The sequence below is a fragment of the Dromaius novaehollandiae genome, chromosome 3 (assembly GCF_036370855.1).
Source record: "Dromaius novaehollandiae isolate bDroNov1 chromosome 3, bDroNov1.hap1, whole genome shotgun sequence".
Lineage (NCBI taxonomy): Eukaryota > Metazoa > Chordata > Aves > Casuariiformes > Dromaiidae > Dromaius > Dromaius novaehollandiae.
Genome location: NC_088100.1, coordinates 86,444,191 through 86,471,241, shown reverse-complemented (window position 1 = coordinate 86,471,241; position 27,051 = coordinate 86,444,191). Strand labels below are relative to the sequence as shown.

At 36.7% G+C, this 27,051-nt stretch overlaps 1 protein-coding gene across 2 annotated transcripts in view; it reads right to left on the bottom strand.

Annotated features, from left to right (window-relative positions):
* The window catches only part of FMN2 (formin 2), a 170,239-nt gene that overhangs the window by 104,206 nt on the left and 38,982 nt on the right, over positions 1 to 27,051 (bottom strand). For both annotated transcript variants that reach the window (XM_064509355.1, XM_064509354.1), the window contains exons 4-6: positions 26,564 to 26,625; positions 7,498 to 9,218; positions 6,282 to 6,426 (exon numbers count right to left, since the gene is read on the bottom strand). In XM_064509355.1, coding sequence (XP_064365425.1) covers positions 6,282 to 6,426; positions 7,498 to 9,218; positions 26,564 to 26,625 — 1,928 coding nt within the window. The remainder of the gene's footprint in view (positions 1 to 6,281; positions 6,427 to 7,497; positions 9,219 to 26,563; positions 26,626 to 27,051) is intronic.

Sequence of the window (27,051 nt, the reverse complement as noted above, 5' to 3'; positions counted from 1 at the left end):
TAAATTTTAGCTGCTATCCATTGAACTAAGCTCTACTTTTCAGGTGAAAAACCATTCTTCCCATTGGCATATTTAATTCTGAAATATGAGCTTGCTTGATCAAATTTTAAAGCTACTGCACTAAAAAGTTTTACTTCTCTCCTCCTTCGCAGAATCAAGGTGGGCAGAGAAACTGGAGAAGAGATATGTATTGCTATCTCCATATTTTCTGCCTTTCTTCTTCTCTTGATGGCATCTACTGATAGGATGTCCAGTGCACTGAGCCATTGCACTGGGAAAGAGAGTTAGAGAAGAAGCACAGTCCTCTCAGCTATCCAGGGGAAGAATGGGGAAGAAAGTAGTTGAAAGATGCAGAACTACAGCCTGTGGAAATATGAGCCCCCAGATCTCCCTGGAAAGATGGTGGTGGCTAAGATGGCTCAACTGGACAGTTTTAGGTACAGTAAGAATTGCAATTCTTACTGCACGCAGCTCAAGGTGGCAGCTGTCTGCAATTCAAGATTTGAGTTATGCTTTTCAGACATGCAACTTTCAATTTCACAAAACAGCTGCAGCTCACTCACTTCGATCCACAGCCCATTCCCTTTACTTGAGCAGACTTGCAGTAAGACTTTCTCCTACACAGATTTTTCAGTGCACAGGCAAACACAATGAAGCCATTACCAGACGCTCTGCATGGCTCCTGTGTTAAGGAATGGACATAATCTTTCTTGTTGATACAGAATCTGTAAGCTTTTAAACAGCAGCAGGTAAAACAGGCCACAAGAGTATGGGCAGCAGAATCTTTCAGTATTAATGAGGATACATATAAAATAGAGAAACTCACACAGTTTTAGATCAGAAGATGAATTCACAAGATTGCCTGATGCCAAGCACATACTTTTGTTTTTCAACTTGCAAATATATGATCCAAAGAAAAGAGAGCAGTAAGAGGAAACAAAAATGAGAAAGGCATATGGTTAATTGAGGACATCAACCTGGGAAGCTTGACCAGATCAAGATATTTGATACATAGATGCAGTCAGGTAAAATTATGTTTGCAAGAAGAGAATGAGAGAAAGAAAGAGATTGCATGCATACTGCATCTCATAAAAGAAATTATCCTTACAGACTGAACAAAAGAGCTATTATTTAATTTCATAAATAACTTCATGACTATTACTCACTTGTTTGACTAAAGAAAAATGATACATCACACAAATCTTTCCAAGACTTCTATATTTGGGGGCAGCAGAACCCCAAAGGTATCTCTGGTAAGGGCATAAATTCAGCACAAATGGTGGTGCCACTGACATAGTTAATAAATCAATAAATATGGATACCAAAAGCTCCTTAAGACAGTGCCTCAACTATTGGCAGAGGGAACTAATCCTCCTTTTCAGGAAATTGTTTCTCTCTTGATGTCATTCCTTCTTAATGAATAAACATGACTAATCTTTTCTCTAACTCAGTAGGGCATTTACCAATTTATACTTTTTTATGCGGCATTTTATTTCTAGGGGTATTCTATTACCATGGCGTCTTCATGTTCAACTTGAAAATTCAAAAATGCTGAAATCATTAACTAAATACTCTTATCGATACATCTTGTTTGCATCTAAAGCTTTTGAAATAGAGTGAAACTTAAGTAACTTATTATTTATTTTCTAGGGTGGAAGGGGGAGATTAAAATCTTAATGTCAGTAAATTAATAGTGGACTTTCCATAAGAGAATATCTGTAACATTTGCATTTACATGATAGATTATAAACACATGCTCTGCTCTTGAAAAGTTCATTGCAGTTGCATCTCCAAATATAGGGTCAAATTTATTTTCCAAAAATACGGTCAAATGATCATCAGTAAGGCTTCTGAGATGACTATTCCAAAGTTAAGAAATCTATCTATGCAACTCATTTCAATCCCTCCTACATACCTATTAGGCTGATGGTAATATCAAGATTTTCTGATTACATACACTATTTTTCCACTGAACACATTCAGTGCACACTGGTCAATATTCCCCATGTTAAGAAAGTTTTTAATGTCGCATTTACCATCATTCTTTAGTAGGTGGCCTTAGTCATCTGACTATTATTTTGCTTCCTGTTTCACCAGCTAAATGCTTTTTAACTGCTGCAGCAAATGATAAAGCATTTTTACTCACATTAACAGCTTAAATTATTAAGTAACCATAGTTCTTCATTTTGGACAGTGTTCATTCTGCACAGTCCATGCTGGGTATGGAATGGACCCTATTGAAAATACTATCCAGCCATGTAATTAAAATCCGTATTGTAACTAAATGACATGGTTGAATTACATGCTCCAAAACAAGATGTCATCCTTTGCTTGGATCAAACACTAGAGACTTGAAGAAGTATGCTACTTGCTCACAGAACCCCCCAAGTCAAGAGTTCCCCCAGTTTACAACCAGTATCTGAGAATTTCTTCAGATGGAAGGAGAGGTAAAATGGAATCAGACCTATTATGTTCTATATTCCCATTTCTCAGATCTCCTCAGTTCTTCATTCCTTTCTCAGATATTCATCTGAGTCTTCCTTTGCCTCTCTCTTCTTGGTCTTTATTTTCCAACCTGCCAGTACAAGGTTAGGAAAAATCTTCAGAGTTATACCTGAAGTCCCTCCTGAGCAACATGAACTGAGTTTCAAAATGGCTTGTAGAGTGGCCAAATTTAAGGAATGATTTACACAACCAAAGACACATATCTGATATATTTTTTCCATATTTCAAGTCTCTGTTTGAAAGTATGTGGACATGAGCAAAAACAGACTTTGTTTTCTTTCTTAACATTAGCGAAATGAAGGAGACACCCAATGTGGGGAAAAAAAACAGCCTAAAGGACTAACTTTTGGTAAAATTATAAGAACAGTGACTTATAAGAAAAGCCAGACAACTTTAATAGGTAGCAATGGCTGCACCACCTATAATATAGCCTATAAAGATTCTCTTTGAAGATTAAGTAGGCATTCTCACTGAGTGAGCCTGCACACATTTACAGCAGCTGAGAATTTGACATATATGTATTACCAGAGTAAAATAAATCACAGCTTTTTGTTGTAGTACCAAATGTGAGACAATAAGAAGAAAAAAAAAAATCAGCTGCATTCACAAATAAATATTAACATTTCATTTTCCTGCTTTCTTTAAAGTTCTGTAATGGAATGCAATGTGGCCTTCATTCACTGCTAGGTACAACATTCCCTTTTTTCTTTTCTTTTTTTTTTTTTTTTTTGAAGAATTACTGATTTAGTATTGTCAGCTTCTGAATTTATAGATATATATTCTTAACTTATTTGCAGATGATCATAGTAAGAAAAAAAACACTTGGAAACAAGACGTGCATAGGGTGAAATTAACTCTAACTTAATAAAGCAACAATACAGATAATATTATGACTTGAAAAAGGGGTACCATTTATAAGTAATGTCATACACATATATATTTGTATATACACACATACAAGAAAACATATGGCATATAGCATAAATAGCTATGTGTGCAGAACAGCAGTTTACTCCAAAATAATCTATCACCAACTACAACACCCCCAAGACTATCAAATCTTTGTTCAGATTAGCAAAAGTGTTTTTTTCCCTGATGTGACCTCCTTTGTAAATATATTTTTATTTCAGCTTACAATGAAAACATTGTTTTATTAAAATCAGATGTTTACATAGTGCACCAAATATTTTATGCATTTGAAAGTTATCTGGGCAATTTTTCTTCACAACTATTTCTAGTTTAGCTAGTATTTTACATCCAACACATATTAGCAATACATTGGCTTAGCATACACACGCGCCAAAGAAAGGGGGAAAAGCAATTGCCAAACTAGAACTTATCTGGAAGCAAGTCCAGTAAGCTTTGCACATCCTGGTTGTATTCTGTACAATGCTTTTCTGTAGCTCAGCAGGTGACAGAGCACATCTGCTTTGCATAACATATCCCCATGAAAATCACTACAGAAACACCATTTGTAAGATCTTTACAACACCCATAACCATCATCGAATCCACGTAAGTCAGCAACCACTTAAACAGCACTTGCTGCTTCCTATAAAAACATGCCTGTGGAATTACTGCCATACTTTCTCAAAATAACTGTTTCTTCTGCTAAACATGGATGGACTTCATTATCCAAGTGTTTACTGCGGTATAAATGAAGAGAATTTCAAAAATGAAGGCCTGCATTCCAACACTACTGAGAGTGCGTACGTAGAATATATTTTTGAAGCCCTTCTGCTTCAATTTTCTCGTGTTGATGCTATGAAGAGCCCAAACTCTCTTCATACATGTGAACAGTTAGCTTGACATCTGCAACAAACGCCATCTCAAACTGTAGTTCTAATGAGAGCCCGTGTTGTCTTTTTGTACTATAAACACCACATTTGGTTATCTGTTTGGCTGGTCTTTTTCCCCCCCACATACTAACAAATCAGACTTCTCCATTAAGCAATTTCTCTCTGTGTTGGAGAGCACTACGTTTATTTGATAAACAGAGCAAGAGAAACACACAAGGGATTCTCTTCTGTCAATTTAGGTGGCCCACAGGAATGTTTGCTCTAAATTACGGCACCTACTTAGATTGCCTTAAACCTCTGTGTGGACGTTTTTGTGACAAACAACTTGTTCTTTTCAAAAAGGTTAGGATCAGCCATTTTCATTTACTTTTATCTAGTTTTATTTATGGACAATAGATCATTTCTTGTCATTTCAAGAAAAATAAATAGTTAATATTAAGATCCACATCTAATGTTTATTCACAATTGCTATCTGTTTTCAGTTAACCACTGTTTATGCCACAAAATTAAATAGTCATAATTTCTATCCAGAGATTTGTATCACCAAACCTCATAAAACATGAATGGACTGACAGTTCACAAGCAAAGCAGCAGGTATACTTTTGCTCTCCTTTGTTTACTTAAAGAGCTATCATATTATTTCAGTGAAGGATAACCATAAAAACAGGCTTTTTGTAGGAGGAGGAAAGAAAAGCAAAGGTCTTGTACTTTACAGATCTACTGCAGGACAGGAGGTAGCAACAGTACACTACCACCTTTCCTGCCATCCCAGTTTGTACGATCTAGTGCAGTGCCCAGGGATACGACACTAGGAGTGTGGTGGCCTTGTGCTTCTCATCCATCCAGATGAAGGTTATCCAGCACCCTAAGAAAATGAGCCTAACTTCACTACCAGTTCTGTTGCTTGCACCTGGTTGCCAACACAGCCGGCAAGTTTACATCGCTGACCAAAAGATAAGTCAAGCAGGGAAAAATAATTCCTCCAGAATTACTGGGTGTAAAGCTCATACAAAAACATCAGATCTACTGCATAGAGATTCTGAAGAGTCCCACTATATTTTTGATTTGGGAAAAATTTTGTACTATGTTACCCTGTATATTACAAAATGATGGAAAGAATAGACTGGTCTTGAATTGAGTACAGGAAAATGAAGATTAGAAAAAAATAAGAATTGTAACTACTGTTTATATCTAGAATCCTAACCCTTCTCCTCTATAGCCTGGAAGTTTAATTATGAAAACACTAGCACCTATCATATCATCACAGTTATAATCTGGTTTTCACATGGATACCAAGAAGATTAGAGTCTCTACCTAGTCATGTTAATTCAGATTCAATTCTCTTCCCCCAAGGGTTTAGACTCAACATTTAAAATATGCTTCCTATTTTTATTTTATAATAATCTCTCCCATCTCAAGATACTTGCTTGTTTAATATAGGGTTTTCCCAACCACGTTTTTAATTTTTTGTATGCATAAACTTCATATTCACTATACATAAACATAATACAAACATAGAACTGTTATGATTGACATAACATTAGGAGATAGATTCTTAAATGCTGTTTTTCTGGGAAATCATGGTAATTTATACCTGTCTCTTTCACTATTTAACTTTACAAAATTCCTCAGAATAATTTATATACTGCTTATTGCACACGTGCAGTCAGTATCAAAAGCGTGATATTTGTACCCAATAATTTTGTTTTTACTCTGGCAAATTTTAAAGTGGATAAAGCAAGGACTTTTGAAGAATTAATACATAACTTGAAAAGCAATTACAAAAAAAAAAATCCTTTAATACATCTGGCTTTGAAACCCATCCTACATTCTCTCCTTTTATTGTATTTCTACATAGTGTATATATATATATACGGTAACAGTTTCACACCAGGCAAAATTAATCTCAGGTGCATGCAAAAATCTGTCTTTATGTAAATGCTGCCTAGAAATGATCTGAAATTAAATGAGTACTCACTTGTTTAGTCTTTGTTTTTGTAATGGTGTCCGAAATGGGTTTCTTCCTCTCTTTAACAGCTGTTTTAGAAAACAGTTCTTCAAACTCATGATAATCTATGGAAGGTTCTTCAATTTTTTCCCACACAAGTGAAGCACTAGAATCTCTAAAGTTAAGCAAAAGACCTATGTAGGGCAATGTCAAACTAAATAGTCATAAACGGTGGAACAAAGAAAATAAAATAGCAGTAGTTTACAAGTGCTTGCCTAACTTCTATTAACAGTATTTTGATAAGGCACACTTGATTTTCTCCCATACTTTCGTTTGCTTTTTGTTCACGTATACTAACAGTCAGACTCATTTATATTTACCCACTTTATATACAGAGAAATATAAATAGGCTGTATATCGCCTATAAAACATACACACATGCACACAAAGAAGTGTAGAAATGGACAGTTATCTGCAGAGCACTTGTGTGACAGTGGCAAGAAGAACTTGAAAAGAAAGAAATAATCCATCATTAAATAACAAAGCAGAAGGGTTGGACAATTAGTACTCAGAAACATAAAGAAAACATACAGAAACATCTTTCTACGAGCAACAGTGATATTTTACAAACAAAAATAAGCCTCAACAACCAAACCCAAGTATTTCAGAGACATGTCAGCCAGTAAGTGCTAAAGGAACAGCCTGATGTCACCATGCAGATAAATCAGTTTCAATCTAGCTGCTGAATGTATGAGGTGCAGAAAAAAGGATTTCTAGGTCACTGGACAAAGGAAGAAGGAAGATAGGAGTGTTCAGCATACTTTCATCTAAAGAGAAAAGACTACCAAAACTTGCAAGCTACTCCAGAGAGAGAGAGAGATCAAGTCTAGCTTGAAGGTCGGGGGGAGCAGAAGTGTGACATTTAAAAACAAATTCACAAAGTACCTAGTGGCATACAATCACACTGGGATTTCTGATTAACAGATGATATGTAGCCCCTAAGGACAACTGAAGGCATATCTCCAAAGAGCTTTCATGTGTAAATAAGGTTACTCACTCAGCTTCTGTGCTTAACATATAGCAGACACCCTATTTAAATACCCAACTAAGAATAAAATTCTGCTCGCACTAAGTTTCTTGCAAAGGCCCATGCAGTAGGAAATAAAGCCTTTTGTTCCGAACATCCCACACTATCAGGGCAATCACAAAGTGAAAACAACACTCTCTCTGCAATTATATAATTTACCTTTTACTGTGGAGCTGAATTCTTGTCCAATAAAGAGGCTTCATTGGTCGAGAAGGCTCTATCACGTGTTTCCTGCTCCCTTTCTCCTGATTCACCCCCATTGCAAATAAACCAGATGGTAACAGAGGAGGAAGAAACCCACAGACTTGTGGGACTGCTGGATAGGCGCTGCTCTGAGCTGGTGGTGGAGAGGGTGGCGCAGCTCCAGGCAAAGGTGGTGGGGCTGGGGGTGGCATTCCCAGGCCAGGGAGAGGTGGTGGTGGTGGTGGTGGAGGGATACCTGCACCAGGCAGGGGTGGTGGTGGTGGAGGAGGTGGTGGTGGAGGGACACTTGCACCAGGCAGAGGAGGAGGAGGAGGAGGAGGAGGAGGAGGTGGGAAACCTGCACCAGGCAGAGGAGGAGGAAGAGGAGGAGGAGGTGGGAAACCTGCACCAGGCAGAGGAGGAGGAGGAGGAGGAGGAGGAGGAGGGAAACCTGCACCAGGCAGAGGAGGAGGAGGAGGAGGAGGGAAACCTGCACCAGGCAGAGGAGGAGGAGGAGGAGGGAAACCTGCACCAGGCAGAGGAGGAGGAGGAGGAGGAGGAGGGAAACCTGCACCAGGCAGAGGAAGAGGGGGAGGAGGAGGAGGAGGAGGAGGAGGAGGAGGAGGAGGAGGAGGAGGAGGAGGAGGAGGGGGGAGAAAGCCCCCTCCGGGTAGAGGTGGGGGAAGTGGTGGCACTCCTGCTCCAGGCAGAGGTGGTGCTGTGGGTGGGGGTGGCACTCCCAGGCCAGGCAGAGGAGGAGGTGGGGGAGGGACACTAGTCCCAAGTAAAGGTCGTGGGGGAGGTGGGATACCTCCACTGGGCAGAGGTGGTGGTGGAGGTGGTTGTGGGACTCCAGCACCTGGAAGAGGTGGGGCTGGAGGCAGCATTGGTATCTCCCCACCTGGCAAAGGTGGAGGAGGAGGTGGCATCACCATGCCTGGCAAAGAGTAGTCCAGGTGTGGCATTGCTGGGCCAGTGAGATGCAGAGGGAGTCCTGAACCGGGCAGGGGTGGTGGGGGTGCTCCTGGCAGGGAGGCAGGAGCAGCCATGGTGGGAGCTGGCAGTGATGGGAGAATGCTACAAGAGGGCTCTGTTGGCACAGAGGGGGGACATTCACTACAAGTCACATTTCCAGTACTTAGAGCCTGATGGGGAGCTGGCAGTGCAGTCTCTCCTTCAAATGCAAGGGACAAATTAACTTTGGGTTCTGGAAGAGGTGACTGTGATGTACTTTGTACTGATTGGCTTGCATCCAGTGGCACCGAGATTAGTTTCGGTGACAGAATTAAGGAGATTTCAGAACAAAACGTGGGCTGTAGTTCCAGAGTTGGCAATTGCTGAGTTGGCCCTTCTCTTTTGCCCCCTTCCAAGCACGGTGGTGAGGGTGGCTGTGGCAGTGCATTGACTGAAGGCATTGTGTGTGTTAAATAATCTTCTGTTGGTGATGTTTGTACAGATCTTGCTTGTGACACAGTTCTGAATACAACCTCCTCTCCGTTTGTTTGAAGAGTCACACTACTGAGTTCCCTGCAGACTGAGTGTCTGTGCTCGTTTTCCTGTTCCCTCGCAGCAGTCTGTACTTCCGTAGCAGGGAATTGTTTCTCTAGTTCTGCAATTTTGGTCCTCAGATCCTCAATAGTTTGCTCAAGCTGTTGGATGACACTGGCACGCTCCTCGAATTTCACCTCAAAATCATCCTTAAAATAATAAAAAAAAAATGATGAGCACAAAAACAGATAACATTTGTTACCATATTAAAAAAATGAAACTTAGGTCAAGAATATTGGTATTCCATAGGTTCAGAAAGGAGACAGTTACAACAAGCCTTTAAAAACAGAGAAATTTTGGCTAGCTGTATCCTACGATGGAAGAGAGTTAAGGAAAATGACTTGGTTCAACATCGAACTACTTTCCTCAATGTGAGCACTCTTTGGACTGTGATGATCTTTTGTCAAAACCAAAAATTAGCAACAACCCCTCTCTCCCTCCAAACACACTGATCAAGAAAACAATCAACCACCGAATACAAGTACCACAAAAGTGTGTGCGCGCACACATGGATGTGCTGATATGGAGGCAGGAAGGGCACTGCATTAATTCAATTTTTTTAACTGAAAATGTTAAGTGTTTCTTCAGAATGATGCATTATGCATAACAGCTTGACATACTGTTGAAAGCTAGATTTCAATATATACCTTAATAATACAATACAGATTACAAAGGCAGAACATTATGAACGCTCACTTTTTGAAAACAACTAGCCTCAGAACAAAGTAAGTATGCTTTTCTCCAGCCAACACACTTGGGAAGGAAAGAAATAAGACAATGCTAAGAGAGAACTTTCCTCCCACCTAAGATCTGAAACTCCCCAACAAGTGACACACTGTTTGCGAGTGAGTAACGTTAGAAAAGCTTCCTTTGTGGGATGGCTAGTCTGTAATAGACAATTTTCACATTTTTTTTAATCTTTTTCTGAAGCGTCAGATCCTGTCTGCTGTAGAATGAATAAAGAAACCATTAGTCTTAGCACAGGAATTCCTGCATTCTTAAATAAATATCAGTACCAAACTATACTCAGTGCAACGGGTATGTGATTTAATCAAAAGGTACCAAAGGCAACGACTTGGTCCAAAAATAGCCATTTTTGCTTATTCAGGAGAGCTGAGCAGGAGATAGAGCAGACATGACCTTATAACACAAAGTCTTTCAATAAAGAACTTACCAAAGTTGAACTTTTCTTTATTCTTACATGCATTTAATTTTTTTTAAGATTTTTTTAAATTCGGAATTTTGGTCATCAATATCACCACTTCAAGCATTTAGTCATGAGAAATCTTTATCATGAAACAGGTTTCCCAAGTAGTTTTGACAAATCTAGGCCATAACCACTGTGCCTTTTTGTTTCCTCTTATAAAATGATAAGCTTCACGGATGAGATTGTAGGTATTCTTCATATGCAATCTTTCAAATATTCAGATTTTACAAACTTTGTAAAGAAGCCTCTAACGAAACATGCAATACCTGACTAATACTAATTGCCTTGGTTTGCTTCCTGAAGATGATCTTTTTCATCTCATCCTTTGACACAGAAAACATTTAAAAGTTGATTTTTTTTCTGGAAAATGAACTTGTAACTTCCAGCTGGCGACTACTAATAAAATATTTGTTCATTAATACTTACAAAATTGTTCCTTTTCAAAAACAAAAAATTTCAATTTCATCTTTATCTTAGAGTTTTCCAGCTTTCCTAAGCAATTCCAGAAGTAAAACAGTTAACTCCTACATGCAAACCAATTGCTTGATTCTGAAACACCCTCATCAAAATTTCATCCTCTGCATTGTCTGAGCTTTCTGGAATGGTGGTCTGAAACCAAAGTTACAGATTACAACTAGGTCTCCCTACAAACTTCTAGGTCTCTGTATCAAACTTTCAAGAGGAATGTAAAGCAGCTAGAGGGAGGAACCTTCATCCAAACCCTTTTTTAGTGGTGAAGGACTGAACAAAGCAGATTTATTAACAAACAATATTACATTATAACAAGTAAAGAAAGACTGAAAGAGATGTTTCCATTACAGACTATTCATGCTGCTTTTAGTCAACGCACTCAGTTTCCCGTAATAACTCAGTACTTTGTAGTAGCAACAGTTTTGCTGAAGAACTTCACTATAAAGGATGTTTAATACTTAGCATAAGATCCCTTACAAAAAGAAAGTGAATATTCTATTACCCTTAAAGTTCAGCTCCTCTACCAGTCTTCTGCAAATACAATAAGGCCTATCAATACTTCAAAAGGAAATGATATCAAAGGAAATGTGCTCCTAAGATTATTAAACCCACAAGTCAGTCTTCAGTTATTTGAGAACAAACATAATTTTCCCAGACTGTAACTCTCCTAAACTCCCATTTTACATTAAAAGAACAATTTATCAAGGGCTTGATGAAAGTTATAGCTTCCCAGTTCTATCTGAAAAATAATTTCTGCCACAAAAACTGAAGTCAACAGAATTAGACACAATATTAAATGACTCCAAAGAGATTTACCTTCATGATGGCTGATCTCAGAAGAACAGTTCACTGCTTTAAAAATTCATTTATTCAGGAGATTGGATTCAATTTTACACAAGAACAAAAGGTAATCCTTGAATCTTGAAATTCTACCTGAACTACAGGAAAAACCTAGAATTCAATGTTATACATGAGAATTCACCCTGCAGACCATTAAATTTATTACAAGAGAAGAAGTAATTTTAAAATATAAATAAATGGGCAAAGAAGTGACATGATTAAGAAGCTGAAGAGAATAAACAAAAATGTCCTGATGAATGAAAGTGACCTTTTGCTCCATGCCCTAAGGGACTATATTTCTGCTGTCCTTGAGACATGGCATTGCATAATTTCAAACAAGGTGGTAAATTTGCTATTATGTTGTTACCTAAGAATCACCAATCTGTTTTTTCACAGTGACAGCACATTATGAACACAGAAGGCTTTGCTCTGAATGTTGGGATATTTATCCAGAGGAACTTGCATGCTTTAAATTTATTGGGGGGAGGGGGCACTATTTATATGCTTCAATAATTATTTCAGATAAATTGAGATATTTTTCATTTTGCCTTTTAAGATGCACTCAGCCTAAAGTCTCATTAGATTTCTGCCTTTTCCCCAGCAAGAAGTTTGACGTCTCTCCCTAAATCAGAAAGGTTTTTATCAAACAAACATAAGCCACAGAAAATTTATACTACCCTTAACAAGGAAAGATGGATGAACAGAAGGATAGATGGATGGATGGAAGAAAAAAATAAAAGAATATGGCTGATCAGACATGAAAACCAGACAGTTTGCTCAGAAAAGTAAGCAAAGGAAGACATTATTTTCCATACATGTAAAAAGATGGTCAAAAGCTGTTCCCAGGAACCAGAAGACCCACTTTTTTAATCCAAAGGACAATTCCATAGCAGAAGCCTACAGGGTTTAAAAGAGATATAAGGGAACTCTGTCTTGCCTAGAGTTCTTACCCAGGACCCAGGTACTGTGGAACAGTCTTCTTTCTGTAAAGAAAGAAAGAAATGTGGAAGCTTAACCCTTGCTTTATCTGGGTGACTTGAATTTGAGAGTCGTTGATAGGAAAAAAGATCCAAAGGTGTATGGTTATAGAATGGTGATCAGCATTTCTCAAACAAGTTGCAAGTGTTCCATGTGCAGTAAGCTGGATGCATCTGAGACTGCTGGCTGTGTTTGTGTTGCACTGATAGACCTGTATATGTACAGTATGAGATACATCCAGGAATACTGGCTTTACCACATGGAGGATGCATATGTACAAAAAGCCTGTACAGTATATCCAACTCATTCAAACCTTGCCATGTTTACCACATATGCATATCAGATGTTCAGCATACAGCTGATCTATGTAGGTAGAACATGTCCAGGATCTTCAAACATCTAAAAGTTCAGACTGCAGTTACCTCCTCTACTGAGTCTGTCTGATGTCCTGGTTTCTCAGACAAGTGTCTGAAGCCCACAGATCCTTCCATGACTAAATTTCCAGGTAGAAAAAGAGCACGCATCCATGAAAGTTAGCCCTAGCCAATATGTATATATTGCCTTGCATTTACTTATATACTTTATGAACAGTAACAAAATGTCTTTGTCTTCAGAAAATAAATAGAGTGGCAGTTCTTAAAGGTAATTTTGGAATAGTTGATAAATAAATACACGATAGTTTAGTTTTAGAAGTTAATGTCTCTTATTATTATAAGCCAGCAGCATCAGCAATTTGATCATTTCCAGCAATTTATCACTTAATGCCATGAAATTTCCTCTCTGGGTGGAATTCATATTTAGATGATAGGCCTATACGTTTTGCTTTTTTCCAAAACATTAACCTAGGAGTTCCCTTATAGTACAACTCATAAGTGAGAGTCTGTGCTGAGACCTGATTGCAAATATGCACATGAAATAGAAGCACAGACTTAAACAAGACTAAGATGGAAAATAAAGACCCCTCAGGTCCTCCAATAGAGCAGCATCTGGTATTAGCAGCGTTCAGTTACTGGGAAGGGTACCCTTTCCAACCATTCTGTTAATAAAAACTTCTTTTCCAGGCAAAGTGAAAATAAACCCTTGAGTGTTTACGCTCAAAGTGGCACAAAGTAGTGCCACTGTAAGAATTTTAATCCTTTCAGTCAGAAAAATGTGGTATCTCTTCAGATTCCTCTCTCTCTCAAGTTATCCCATTTTCAAAGCCATTTCTTATGACTGCAAATCAATTTTAGCAAGCATTTCCAACGCTACAGATACTGTCAAATAAGAAGTATTGATGAACACTTGATTTGCTTTAAAAACTTAACAAAATCGCATCTAATTAATTTTCACATTTCACTTAAACTACAAAGCATTGGAGCATCTTAGTTTTACAGTAGTAGAGGTTGAGTCAAAAGCTGACCAACTTGCCTAGGGCTTCAGGGAAAATTGCTGAAGGAGCAGGATTAGTATTGGATACTGGTTGTTTCCTCAAACTACTAGGTCAATTCTCTTTTGAGAAGCTTTTACTATATCAAAGGCATGTGTATGGGGACAAAGGGTGTATGTTTTCAAATAGGATAAGCTATGTTCCATGTGTTTTCCTATAGCCACAAGGAAATAGGATGCACAACTTTTCAAGCTAGCACTAAACAAGCAAGCCCTGGAATAGAAACAGTGTAGTGCTCTGTTTTGCCTGAATTGATAAACTTTATTTGGTGAATATGAGTTGATCTCTTGCACAGCGACACTGCAACATATGGATTACACCAGCCTACGGTGTGCTGGCACTGGGGATCTTTAGCTCCTAGTATGCCAAAGTATTTTGATAGCCTTTGTTACAGTGGAGGAGTCTTGTCAGCATTGCTTATCAGCTGCAATTCAAACTTAAAATCTCCATTCTCTCTTCTGCTCCATTCTGTCTGGGGGGTGATGAAAACATGAATAACTGAGACTAAAACATGTCTAATCAGCTAAGAGGTTTCATCATACTTACCATAGATGACAAAAAGCATTACATGCAGAAATCAATAATTATTACAATTCAAATAATTCAACTAAACAAACATGCTATCAGCAGGGAGCACGGACGTTCAAACAAAGATGAATGCATTACGAGTGCCAACTTCTAAAGCTAAAGGTCAGAAGAAAACATTTTTGTTCAGACTCAGTTTAAAGCTTCTGTTCCATAACTGTTGTTTGAATTTCTTATTTCTAGGCTAAGCATATTTCAGAAGATAAGACCCCAGTTCATTACAATTCCCATTTTGGTCAGAAAACTTGAGATGCCCATCAAAGATTGAAAACTTGTAGACTTTTCTCGAAAATCATAAAGGCTCTTAACTGAGGTGAAATATGACCTTAGGTTATCAAACCACACTACAACAGGAACCTCAGAAGAGTTTTTGTAGACTAGAGACAATAGAAGATAAAAGAAAACCTCATAAACCCCCGACCATCCTAGGAGCTACACAGAAGTGTATCTACTGTGCTTACGTAGTACTACTTTTAGACTGCACAGATAATATTTTTGCCGTTCGACTGGCAAGAAAGTGTTTAGATCTGCTTTATAAAAAACAAATCTTGAATGTTTCCCTTCTAGCATATTTGAAAAGTCATTATTATAGAAGCATGAAGTAGTACAGCAGTAATCAATAATGACTTCAAAAAAACTTACCCTTCCATTTGGCTTCTTTTAGCCCAGAAACTGGTTTAACCTTTCTGTCAGTCACCACAGTGTAAAGCAAGTACATAAATGAGAGTGGAGGTAAAAAGAAAGAGGGAAAAAAAGGTAAAAGGAAAAAAAGAGGTTCATCTTCATTAGTTTTGACTACAATCTTGTTTTGCCTGTTTCTCCTGTCTCTGTTGTAGATCACAACTGTCACACTCAAGTCTTTCAGCAGATAAAAACATAACTGAAACTTAGCTACCTATGTCAGCAGCCAGATAAGCAGCAGGTGGCTTAAGAGTTAAGGATTTCTTTAAAAGTTGGGATAAAAAAAAGTGTTCTGAATTTATTTGCTGCTTGATATTTAAACCTGCTGATCGGAATGCTTGTCACGTGACATTATCACTTCCTTTCTTCTATTCCCTGTGTTTGGTCTAAAGTATTTGAACTAAAAGTCTAAAAGGTTTGGGTAGGTTTTTCTATGTATTGAGGACAAGAAGATCACCTCATTTCATTCTGTTAAAACATGAAACAAAAATCTGGCATACCTTGAATGTTACTACATTAGCACATCACAGAAAGGAGCTGACCTTATTTCAGACCAGGCCTTTTCTTGGTTTTTGGTTCAGCTTGCAGTGCACCAGCACCCTGGGAAGTAACCACTACACAAACTACCTCATTCTACTGTTATTTCTATATGTTTTGTCTACAGAAGCTATACTAGTTTTTAATGTTAGAAATAACAATTAGGATTCTATTGCCCCAAATGAGAACAATAATGTAATCTCAATTTGGAGCATTCTGAACACCTTTCCTTTTTTCTCCTGATACTCCTGGATAGTAGAAGAGACAGTGATTTTCCAGGTGAACTTTCCTACATCCTGATAAGCAACCATCTGGCATTTGATACTTCTACAGAGTGCTTGCCTTTTTCATCCAAGAGTTCAGCCAGACCACAAAATGGGAGGTTCACATGTTGCTTTTGTTTCAGGGCTTCCAGCAGAGAACAAGCAGCAAAAAATACCCACAATAAGATTAAATCTTTGTAGAGAGGGATAGTCTTCACTGCCCTCAAATATGAGCCTCCTACTCACAGCCGAAGTTTGGGAAAATGGAATCAGTCTTCCCAAGTGTGTCCATCAAAAGGCTGAAAGCTGGGGGCTGGAGGCCAGTCAGCTTCTCTAGCTCTTTCAAAGAGAAGGAAGGCTCTACTAAAAGCAGAGATGCATCATTTTGGTGAGAGAATGTTATATAAAATGAATGATAAATCATCGAAGATGACTTGTATGTTTTGGGAGGTTAAGGAAAACAGGCATGAGAAAAAAATAATTTTTCTCCTAAGGGGAAGATGAATACTCAAAACATTGAAAGTAATTTGATATACAGCAATCTGCAAGTTAGTTTTTATCTGTGCTTTTGGGGTTTTAAGATACCCATTGGCTCTGAAAAACAAATAAAAGTGACCAGTATGTATTTAAAATATTTCAAAAAAACAACCAAAATGATCTTACTGCTGTTACTTATGACAATTTAAAATGAAGAAATTAATAACTATCATCTGATTGTAAATAGAAGTTAAAACAGCTAGTCTTTTTTCATATCTAAAGACTAGACATGCATAACATCATTCTTATTGACTTTACTTTTCAATTCTTACTTAGTCACAGCAACATACCATGTTATGTTTTGTTTAAAAATATTTCAATTTGGATATTTCTAAGTTAAGTACCTCAGACCAATAAAAATGATTTTTTTTCCCAATTCTGATCTTGTTTCTACACACAGGGTCCAGTGGAAATCCTCACCATCTGCACCACTATTAAAGTAGCATCTGATTTTTAATACTGAGAGTTGTAATAGAAGTATTTCATTTTTAGATCATGGGCCACTTTTCACTGGATGAGGTGTCTCAGATTGGTTAAGCCAACTTGACAAAAGAAATCATGTGGTCCTGCAATGAATGTCACAAGAAATTTTCTTTCAATGACCAGAATTGAAGACTTCTAATGGAATTTATGTTTTTATATGTACACACACACACACTTTTTAATGCTGCTTTCGTATTTCCTAAGAAGATTTCTTCATCTGTTCAAACACTACTTCAGTGGATATTTTTCTAAAGTAGTTTTGAAGGTAGGTATATACTATAGTATTTAAAATATTTTATTTAGTCCAAATACAGTATGGCAGCATTGAATATACAAAAGCTCTCTTTATTTCTTTCCAACAGGTGAGAGGAACTCTGTATGTAAATAATCAAACTTTTACTTTAAAGCATCTGGGGCAGCAGGGGAGGCAAAAAGGGGTAGTTATAGATTTTCATCTGCAACAGAATTTCAATTTTATAGAATTTTAGAAAGCAATTCTTATTTTAACAATTAGTAAATATAACAAGAGCATGTATTTTGCTCTGACCAGGAATGCATAAATGATATGAACACACTGTCAATTTAGCCATTTTCAGGAGTGAAAAGGAGTAAGGAGGAGTAAGGAGGAGAAAAAATACAATGTAAAATTGTATTTTGAATTCTGCTGACATAACCGTATACATATCATGCACTTCTATCTCCCGTTTGCTCAGAGAAATGACACCTTGCTGTAAAAGAGCAAGAGAGAGGACACACAGCAGTGCCCAGAATCACAAGCAAAAGAGCTAACCCATGTAATATACAACAGCTTTTGAGAAGTTTGACTATACTGTGAGAGACTTTACCCTAAGATTTTAAGTATCACCATGTAATTTTCATTAAAACAAATAAGACTGTCAATTTTACTCTCATTTCTCCTTGTTTTCCCATCAAGGATGGAAGAAAGGTAAGTCTATAAATCCTGATCAACTACCATTGCATAGAATTTGCAGGCACACAGTTTAAGCCTTATTAATGAACTGAAAGTTGGTGCTGCTTTTCAAAGAAGTTATCCTGCAAATGACAGAGAAATCTATCTGTCTTTTGTCTAAGTAGAGAGCATAGTCAAAATTGGAAAAGTGATTCCTAGGGGTGTCAGATCTTTGCAAGGGAAACAGTACCCAGTAACGTAGTTCATGAAAAAAGAAGGCAAACCACATTTAATCTATGCTCAAGTTCGCAATATTAAGAACAAAAAGCAAGCAGAAGGATTTAAAGTGGGATGATGGCAGCATTTTGATAAGATGACATGGATTTCTGAATAGGCTGACTTCTGTAAGATGTTGGGTTTTGGCCAGCAGATCAGTAACTGAAGTATGGTTGGAAAATGCAAAATGCTTATTACCATTACCAGATACAAAAGTTATATTCTGCTCTGCCATATTCACATGAAAGTCTCATGCGGAGAAGTCTGGAAACTGGTTTAATCACCTCAAATTGACCAGAAGTTTGTCTTCATTTTAACCAATACCCACATGTACTCAGTGTTTGAACTAAAACTAGTTTACAGGAAATACATATGCTCTTAGAGCACACCTTCTCCTCTTAAGCTGTTATGAAAGTATCACATCTGAAATGTAGCAAATAATCATAAAGAAAACCTTATTGTTTAGATTTTACTACTGGCCACGCCAAGCAGGAAAGCACATGTTAACACTACTGCCTATCCATCCTTGGAGATAACTGGACAAAGCTCTAAGGAACCTGACTGAATGTCTAAGCCTTGCTTGGGGCTATTCAGCCTTACATTATTCTATAATTTTTACGTTATTTCAGAGCTGTAGTTGAGGTAGCATGCCATGTATCAGAGAGAAAAAACAGAATAAAGAACTTTTTGAATTCAAAACAGCATATAGGTAAAACTTCATCTTGAAGTTAACATCAAGAATTATTAAAATAAAAAACTGTAGGCTCACCATGGCTAGGGTGAAGGGTGCAAAAATATGCTACTGTCATCTTCACTGGAAATTATACTAATGTATTGCTCCTTTTGAAAAAGCAAACAAACACTGCCTTCAAGCAAAACAATGGAAGTCAATCCAAGCATCATGGAGTTTGGAAACAATAAAAAATACTATCATTTGTTCAGAGGATTAAAATCTTTTATTTTGCTACCATACAGGCTCGATATACTAGACTACTTCATTTACTTTTATTTGCAATGTATTCCATGTATGTCTGCTAATTGACTAAAAGTGATGTCAAATGCACTCCCCCCCCGCCTTTTTTTTTAAAACTACTTTCTCATCAGAACTAAATGGAAGAGATTCAGGATTATGGTGGAAGAAATGCATTTTATAGCCAATGGGTAATCAAGCTCTCTATTTAAATGATGGTAATACAACAGTAAAAGTTTTAAATGACCACTACAGAGATGATCATCTAGAACTCTTGAAGATTATTTACCAACAAAATGCATCCCCCTTGCTGGCTTAATAGACTCAACAGTGACAGAACAGAACTTTCTAAAACTTTAATGTTTTAGGATTTTCGTTATTATTCTTAGGACACAGTTTCATTAGCTTTGATAGATGATCCAGTTACTAAAACTTGATCAGATTAAAGGCAATGAATACTTTTTTACAGGTTAATATATTAACCACACACTGACTAAAAAAAGTTAATATTTTCGCTGGAAGGTATCTTCAGGAGTCCACTGAGAATGACTTACAAGTGCTTTGCATAATCCATTCAAAAATACTTAACTGCCATCTAGTGGCTGAGTAGGCCTCCTTTATGATGTCTTTCAGGCTCTCCAAATTAAACACTTCTTCCTTCATTTCTATCATTTCTGTTTGCATTTTCTTCCTTCCTTCAGGGCCTAAGAAAATCTGACACTATCAGAAGCCAGTGCATCAATCACAAAGTTCAGTTACTAGGGATATAGGAGTAAAGACAGACAGGAACAGACAAACTCTCTAAATTATATTGGGATCTTCTCTTGAAGAACATCTCACTTAATCACTTTCAGGTAAAAGAAGTTTAATTCATTCACATACTAGAATTGTAAAGCATGAAAAAAATGTTAGTGCTTATTAGACTCTCTAAATCAAAACTCAAGTCCAGAAAACTGCATTATGTTTAAACTGAAGAATAACTTCTAATATTAAGAAGCAAAGACAGATTTTCATCAATCAAGTTAAAAACTTCTGCACAGAAATTGTGTTTCATCAACATCTAAAAGACAGAGTATACCTGATTTGCACTAATCACGTCCTGGATTTATGTTTGACAAAAATTAAGACTTCCCTTTACTGCCTGAGCAAATGGTCTGTACTTCAGCAGTTCCTATGACCCCAGCAGTAAAGACTGTTGTTGGGTTTCTATCATCTCTTGCATTACACAACTCTGTTTCCTTTCTATGCATCGTTGATATATCATATTTTATCTCAAAGCTAACAAGAAAACAGAATCTGCCTATATATGATTCCTGATACTCACCTGCTTTAAGGTAAGGTAACCCAGTTCTAACATTACATATTGGATCTACAATTAGATCGTAAGTTCCTGCATCATATATTGCAAACATGTCTTTATTTTGTGCAAGATTAGAGCAAAAAAGGTTAAAAACTTAGAAAAATCTAGAGGTGTAAATTTCCTGAGATAGGTCACTGCTGGCATGATGTTGCAGGAAGTTTACACTGATAGAGTGCTTCTCCTTAATATATCCAATTCTATTTGCAAGGACAGAGAACATCAGTTAGCTAGAGAACATCAGTTAGCTAGAGTACATCAGTTAGCTAGAGTACATCAGTTAGCTAGAGTACATCAGTTAGCTAGAGTACATCAGTTAGCTAGAGTACATCAGTTAGCTAGAGTACATCAGTTAGCTAGAGTACATCAGTTAGCTAGAGTACATCAGTTAGCTAGAGTACATCAGTTAGCTAGAGTACATCAGTTAGCTAGAGTATTTACTCTGCAAAAATGTACAGACTTTGTCATTTAATGCATATGGATGACTTACAAAAAGTTTGCTTCTTTCATATTCCTTTCTTGTCTCATATTGAGACAATTGCATCTAGTGGATCCTACTGAACATGACATATGCCTCATTTCACCCAAATGTGTTCTTTTTTTTTTTAATGCAGAAATCTAAGATTTTAGCAATCATACTTCCGTGGGAAAAGGACTGTCTCAGAAGACATGTTCATCACCTCTGCAGGCCTTCTGTTCTCCTTTACAAAAGGATCCTGGCAAGTAGTGAAGGGACGGAAGAGGAGTGGTTTGTATTCCCAGGATAAGTGTGTCCTTCAGAATGACTATTTCAAGAAAGAACATGCAAAGGAATGAAGCAGTCTAAAAAGAGCCATAGCCACAGATTGGGAGCTTTTCCTTTATAAGTTCCAAAACCAATTCTCCAATTTCTGTTGAACACAATTGCTAACCAGTGTCATCTACAGTTTGCCTCTAGCCTGATGAGAATCACATCACACAAAAATAAGACAGGTTTAAAAAGAATAAAATCTGTTTTTTCATTTTATTCTTTTTTTGGAGAAGGGGGTGGAATCATTTCACCATTTCAAACAAATTCTTACATTTACCTTCCAAAAGGCACATCCTATAATTTGAGGCCCACTGTCCTATAGCAAGAATCTATACAGAATGAAATTTTAGCTCTTTCATTCTGATAGTTCATTTAAGAGACAGTTTTGAGCAGCATCCTTGTTTGCAAGACAAAGTCATGCTGAGACATTTTATAGCAACCAAAAGTAAAACCCTAGAAAATATTCATAAAGTAATGGGGATTAAACAGACTTATGATGTATTTATCCTAAAGGATATCACAACCTTTCTTGGTTGCATTATAGAGTGTCAAAATTGAAACATTTTGAATATCGCTAAGTTACTTCTTTAAATAGTTATCACAATTTGTAGTTAAAGACTACAGTAAGAAAAAAGTCCTCCCAGAATGACAGAGAGAGCCACTACAACACATCATTGTGTGTTGTAGTTAGGAATATTCTGAAGAGATACTCCAAGAACCAGAATTATAATGTTTTTAAAGTGAAAAGTACATTCAACATGGCAAAATGTGTTCTATAATTTAAGGTTTCCCTATGATATTATTGGAAAGTGCACCAATAGATCATGCAGCATGAATTGCTCTTTAGTGCCTGAGAACTGCCAAAATTGTGTGTTTGGTTGTTAGTATGAGTTGAAGTACATGGTGTTCCAAGAGGGCATATAATTTTGGTTGAGGGATTATTTGTTGGTTGAAATGGGGTGAACCAAACCAAAGCGAACAACTGAGCCTGAAATGTTAAGGAATAAGAACTTTTTGATGGCAAGTTTTTCTGCTGTAAATACAGATTAAATACCTAGTCCAAACTATCATATAACCAAAGTGCTGAAAATTGGATCAGTCTGGCAAAACCTCATCTCCTGAGATAGGATTACAGAGACCAGTCATCCTCAATGGAATGAAGAAGAACTCATTCCAACCAGATGCTGACCCTGAAATAAATGTAATCAGGGTTTTCTTTTTCAATTTGTGTGGTACTCAGGGTTAGCACTGATCATATATGATTGAAAAATTTTAAACTTTTTGATAATGAAGAGTATAGAGAATATGGAATTTAGGTGTCTGCCAAACAGCTTGCAAATTTTTGGTTCTATGATGACCCACTACTAACCAAAGCATAGTTTTCACATACTCATTTTACAATTCAGAAATATTTTTCCCCTTCAGCTAAGAATCTATTTTTGCCTAGCATGCAAGCAAATTAAAACAAACTAAAAGAATGAGTTAAAATATAGGGAAAATTTGCAATGGTACCACAAAAGATCAGAGGTGTGAAGTAGAAAAGAAGGAACTATGCTCTTGCACAAGAGTACTGTTGCCAAATCTAAATAAACATCAGGCTTGAAGCTGGAGTCTCTAAATCAGGCTACTCACTTTTTCTCCTCTTCCTTAATGAAAGGAGTTCAGCCACACTAAGTTTTCTCTGTTCATACTGGGACATCTACACAGAAACTGTTGTTGTTCTTGGACATTTCAAAACTGGGACTTGATATGGCTGCCAGTTTCTCTTGTCTTTCCTCTGTTTACCAGATCCAGTAATAAAAACACCAAACACCCCGATCCCACCCAGTTTAATTCTTATTTTAAAAAATAGGCTATTTTGGATTGAACAACAGCAGTCTTAGAAACTGTTGGGAATTTTTCAAGAAAATACAAGTTCCTCCCTCTACAACTGTAGAGGTAAGGAAGGAGAGGATAAATAGAAAAGGTGCTTTGAGTTGCTAGCTAGTGCAGAATCTAGGCTTTGTGTCTCACATGCTTTTAGTCAACTATTATAAGGGAGATGAATTGTCAGCAACATGTTACATTTGCATTTGTTTCTATGTCAGTATCAACCATTGCCAATTATTTTTATACCATTGGGAAAATGTCTTTCCCCAGGGGAGGGAGGGGATAGCGAGGGAAATTGTAAGTAGACTAATAAGTAGACTAGCCTCAGTTTCAATTTTTTACACTAGGACTCCTTTTATTTTTTATTTGTTTATTTTAAGTATTAAAAGAAAAAGAGAAATCAACTACTTGGCTAATTTCAGTCAATGCTTGCTTTCTTCAGAAAGGAAAACTAGCAACAAACTAGTTAAAGAATAAAAGGAGCCAGATCTCTAGAAGAAGTATTCCGTAGTATTTCATCACATCAAAAAAAATAAAAATAAAAAGGATAAATAATACTGAGAATGATCCAATTTCAGTAAAGGACTTATCTACAAACATGAAAAAAAAGATAGTTTGACCATTCTATTTTCTGAATGTTAAAAAGAATATTATACACTCAACTGTTTGGGACTGTAAAAAATGGTTTGGACACTTACAAGCATTTTTTCCCACATACAGTTTCTCATATTAAATAACTTGCACTCTAATTTTCAAAACAAACTAGAACAAAGGCATAGTAGAGCAAGAACTCAAGATGATTTTCTGTCAATAAGGCGATCAGGCATGCAAAGTCCTTATTTCTGCTATCCATTGATGAGTAATAGTAGCAAATGGAAGAAGCTAACACTATTGCTATAAGAAGTTAACACTAAGCAAGAGGAATCAGGATGTCTAACACTGCTAACAAATACAATTCAGTAACTGGAAAACACAATATGCTGGTTTAACAAGCCAGTTAAGAGAATCTAACAACAATCCAATCTGTTTCCCTGGAACTATATAGTGCAAAAGGCAGAATTTTAGCTGTGTCATTCTCAGTATATGTTACAGACCCAGATCCACACCCCTTTTCCATCGGTGGGTCTAGTCAATGACGTTAGCTCAAGACAAACATAAAAAAAATTAAGCCCTCATAACTAACTTTGACAACATACAATACTGCGTAAAATAAAAACAGAAATGAAAGGCAATCCAATGAGTAGCTAAAACAAGAAGAGACAAACATTTAATTATTAGGAGAGATATAGATTTATGTAGTTAAGGTTTTAGAGCACTGGGAATAGCTGTGGGAGTCAATTTGAAACAGATCAGTTTGACTGTGATGGTGCAAGCTGGTGACAAAGCTTATGTGATAGGATACAAATATTTACAAAAATTAAAACACACCTCATCTTGAAAGATGTTCATGCTCATGTCTGTTGAATATGCTTTTCAAGATCATGAGTTTATTTGAATATGTTAGCCTGTCTCCCAGAGAATAGGATTTTTCTGTTTATACTACAATTTCTATCAGTATCTACCTATCTATACAACAATACTCTCACCATTAATACAGCACTTCTTAACCCGCTTTGATATTTACCCTGTATAGAACATTCTGAGGGGACATTTAAGAGATGTATTCCAAAAGCTACAAAATAATATATTCCTGAAATGAAATGAGCAATGCACCAGACTTTGTTTATCATTTCCTACAATACCAAATTGTCCATTGGGAATAAAATTGTACTCTGATTTTCTAGAAATAATAAAAAAACCCAAACTCAACTAAATGCTATTTGTGCAGGCAACCAAACAGCACCCCACTGCTCTTTGTTAAACTTCATTCTAATGGCAAGTGAATCGGGTTTTCAGGCAAAGTATCCAAGCAGTCATAAACACATTTCCATTAAGTACATTTCCAATAAAGATCTTTTATATGGATTGTTTCTTGTAATGAATTATAGTTCTAGATATAGACAAAAGTATGTTCCTTAAGTGCAATAACTTTCTGAAAATATAAGAACAACTTATTTTTCATAAGAAATATTAAAAACTACTGCTACTGAAAAACTGCATGACTAGAATAAAATAAAAACAGACAAATATTCTTTATAATTTAAATTTAAAATATTGCAACTTCAGGGGTTTTTTGATATTATTTTAATTAATGAGGTCTAGCCTTTAAATGTTCTTAATTACAGATATTGAAGTACTTCGGTAACTGACTAGAAGAATTCTTTGAAAGTTGTTTGGTAAGAGAAACACATCCGCACCACCTCCTCGCCCCATCCACACCACCTCCTTGCCCCATCCACATGTGTAGTATCCCTGACTGAACCAGGATTAAGTTTGCATAATTTTAATTTTGTATAATGATCAGTAATATTGATGATCAATAGCATTCATTTCATGGGGCATTTCTTATTTTCTCTCTCAAAAGTAAATTGCTGAACATTTTCACAGACAATGCTTGATGCAGTGATGCTTGAGCCATATAAAAAAAGAGGGTGGGCAGGGGGAGAGAGGAGAGAGAAATCAAGAGCTTTTAGCCACTGCCTGTTCCAAACCAAGCTTTAAGGAAACCAGAAGTCTGCCATCCTCTTCATGCCTTCCCAAACAATTAGTCTTATCTGCTAGTAAGATAAGTCTGGTACCTGTGATCAGAGAGCTTTCCTAGAAAATAAGCAAGTCTTTTGGGGAACTGGAATTTGAAATTCTTCATTTCCATCAAATCACACTATATTTAATGCAGAATATCATGCAAATGCTAACACATTTACTATAAATTTAGACTGTATATATGCTGAACATCTCCTTCTGACATCCAGCATGTCACCCTAAATCTGGTCACCTAATGCCATTGATATAGACTTGAGTGAAAAAAGAGATAGATCAGCTCTAACTCCCTCTGCCCCTGTTATTACTTGAAGTTGGTAGATTAACTAATATAATCAGATCTTCTATTGCTCATTCCTCATTAATACCATCAGACCTCTGGATTCAAGTGTTACTTCTGAGGGATTTGAACAATAATGTTTTACAAGAATGATCTCAGGCAGGTAGAAACCTTGAATTTCTTTACCTAAAAATAAAAAACCTATGGAGCTTATCAGTATTTTGAAATTAGAATTGAGCTCAGAATTTAGAATGTAAAAGACACTTCTGAATGCTTGCATTCTGAACATCCATTACACAAAAACAGAAGAACTATTGCAAAACTGTCTAAAGTACTGTTTTTCCCAGTCTTTTACAAAATACTAGATAAGACACTTTTGCCAAAACCTTACCTGTAGCTGCTGGACATCATCTATGCATTGTTTCTCTGATTCTAGGATTGTAGATTTCAACTCTGAATTTGGAAAGAAAATATAGATTTTATGAAGAGAAGATTAAACACGTGATAGAGTTAACAACAGTGTTAGCTGTCCTAGTTTCCAAATTATCCATCTGAAATTAAGCAAACAGGTTGTATACATAAATAAAGCCAACTTTACCTCAACTTGCAATGTATTTAATATGACTCAGCATTAAATGGTATCATTAAAAGCATAGCACATAAAACTTGAAGTCTGTTGTCAAAATTTCCGATTCAAAAAAAGTAGCTATTTATAGCTCTATTATCTATATTCCACAGAAGGTCCAGGGAAAATGCTCATGCTTGTTCTTTCCCACACAATCTCATCAAAAAGTATTCTGTCCGTAAACTGTACAGATCATATCTGTTCATGAAAGGCCAAGAGAACCCGTAAGCAGGATGGTGCCTGTTAGCAGCTGT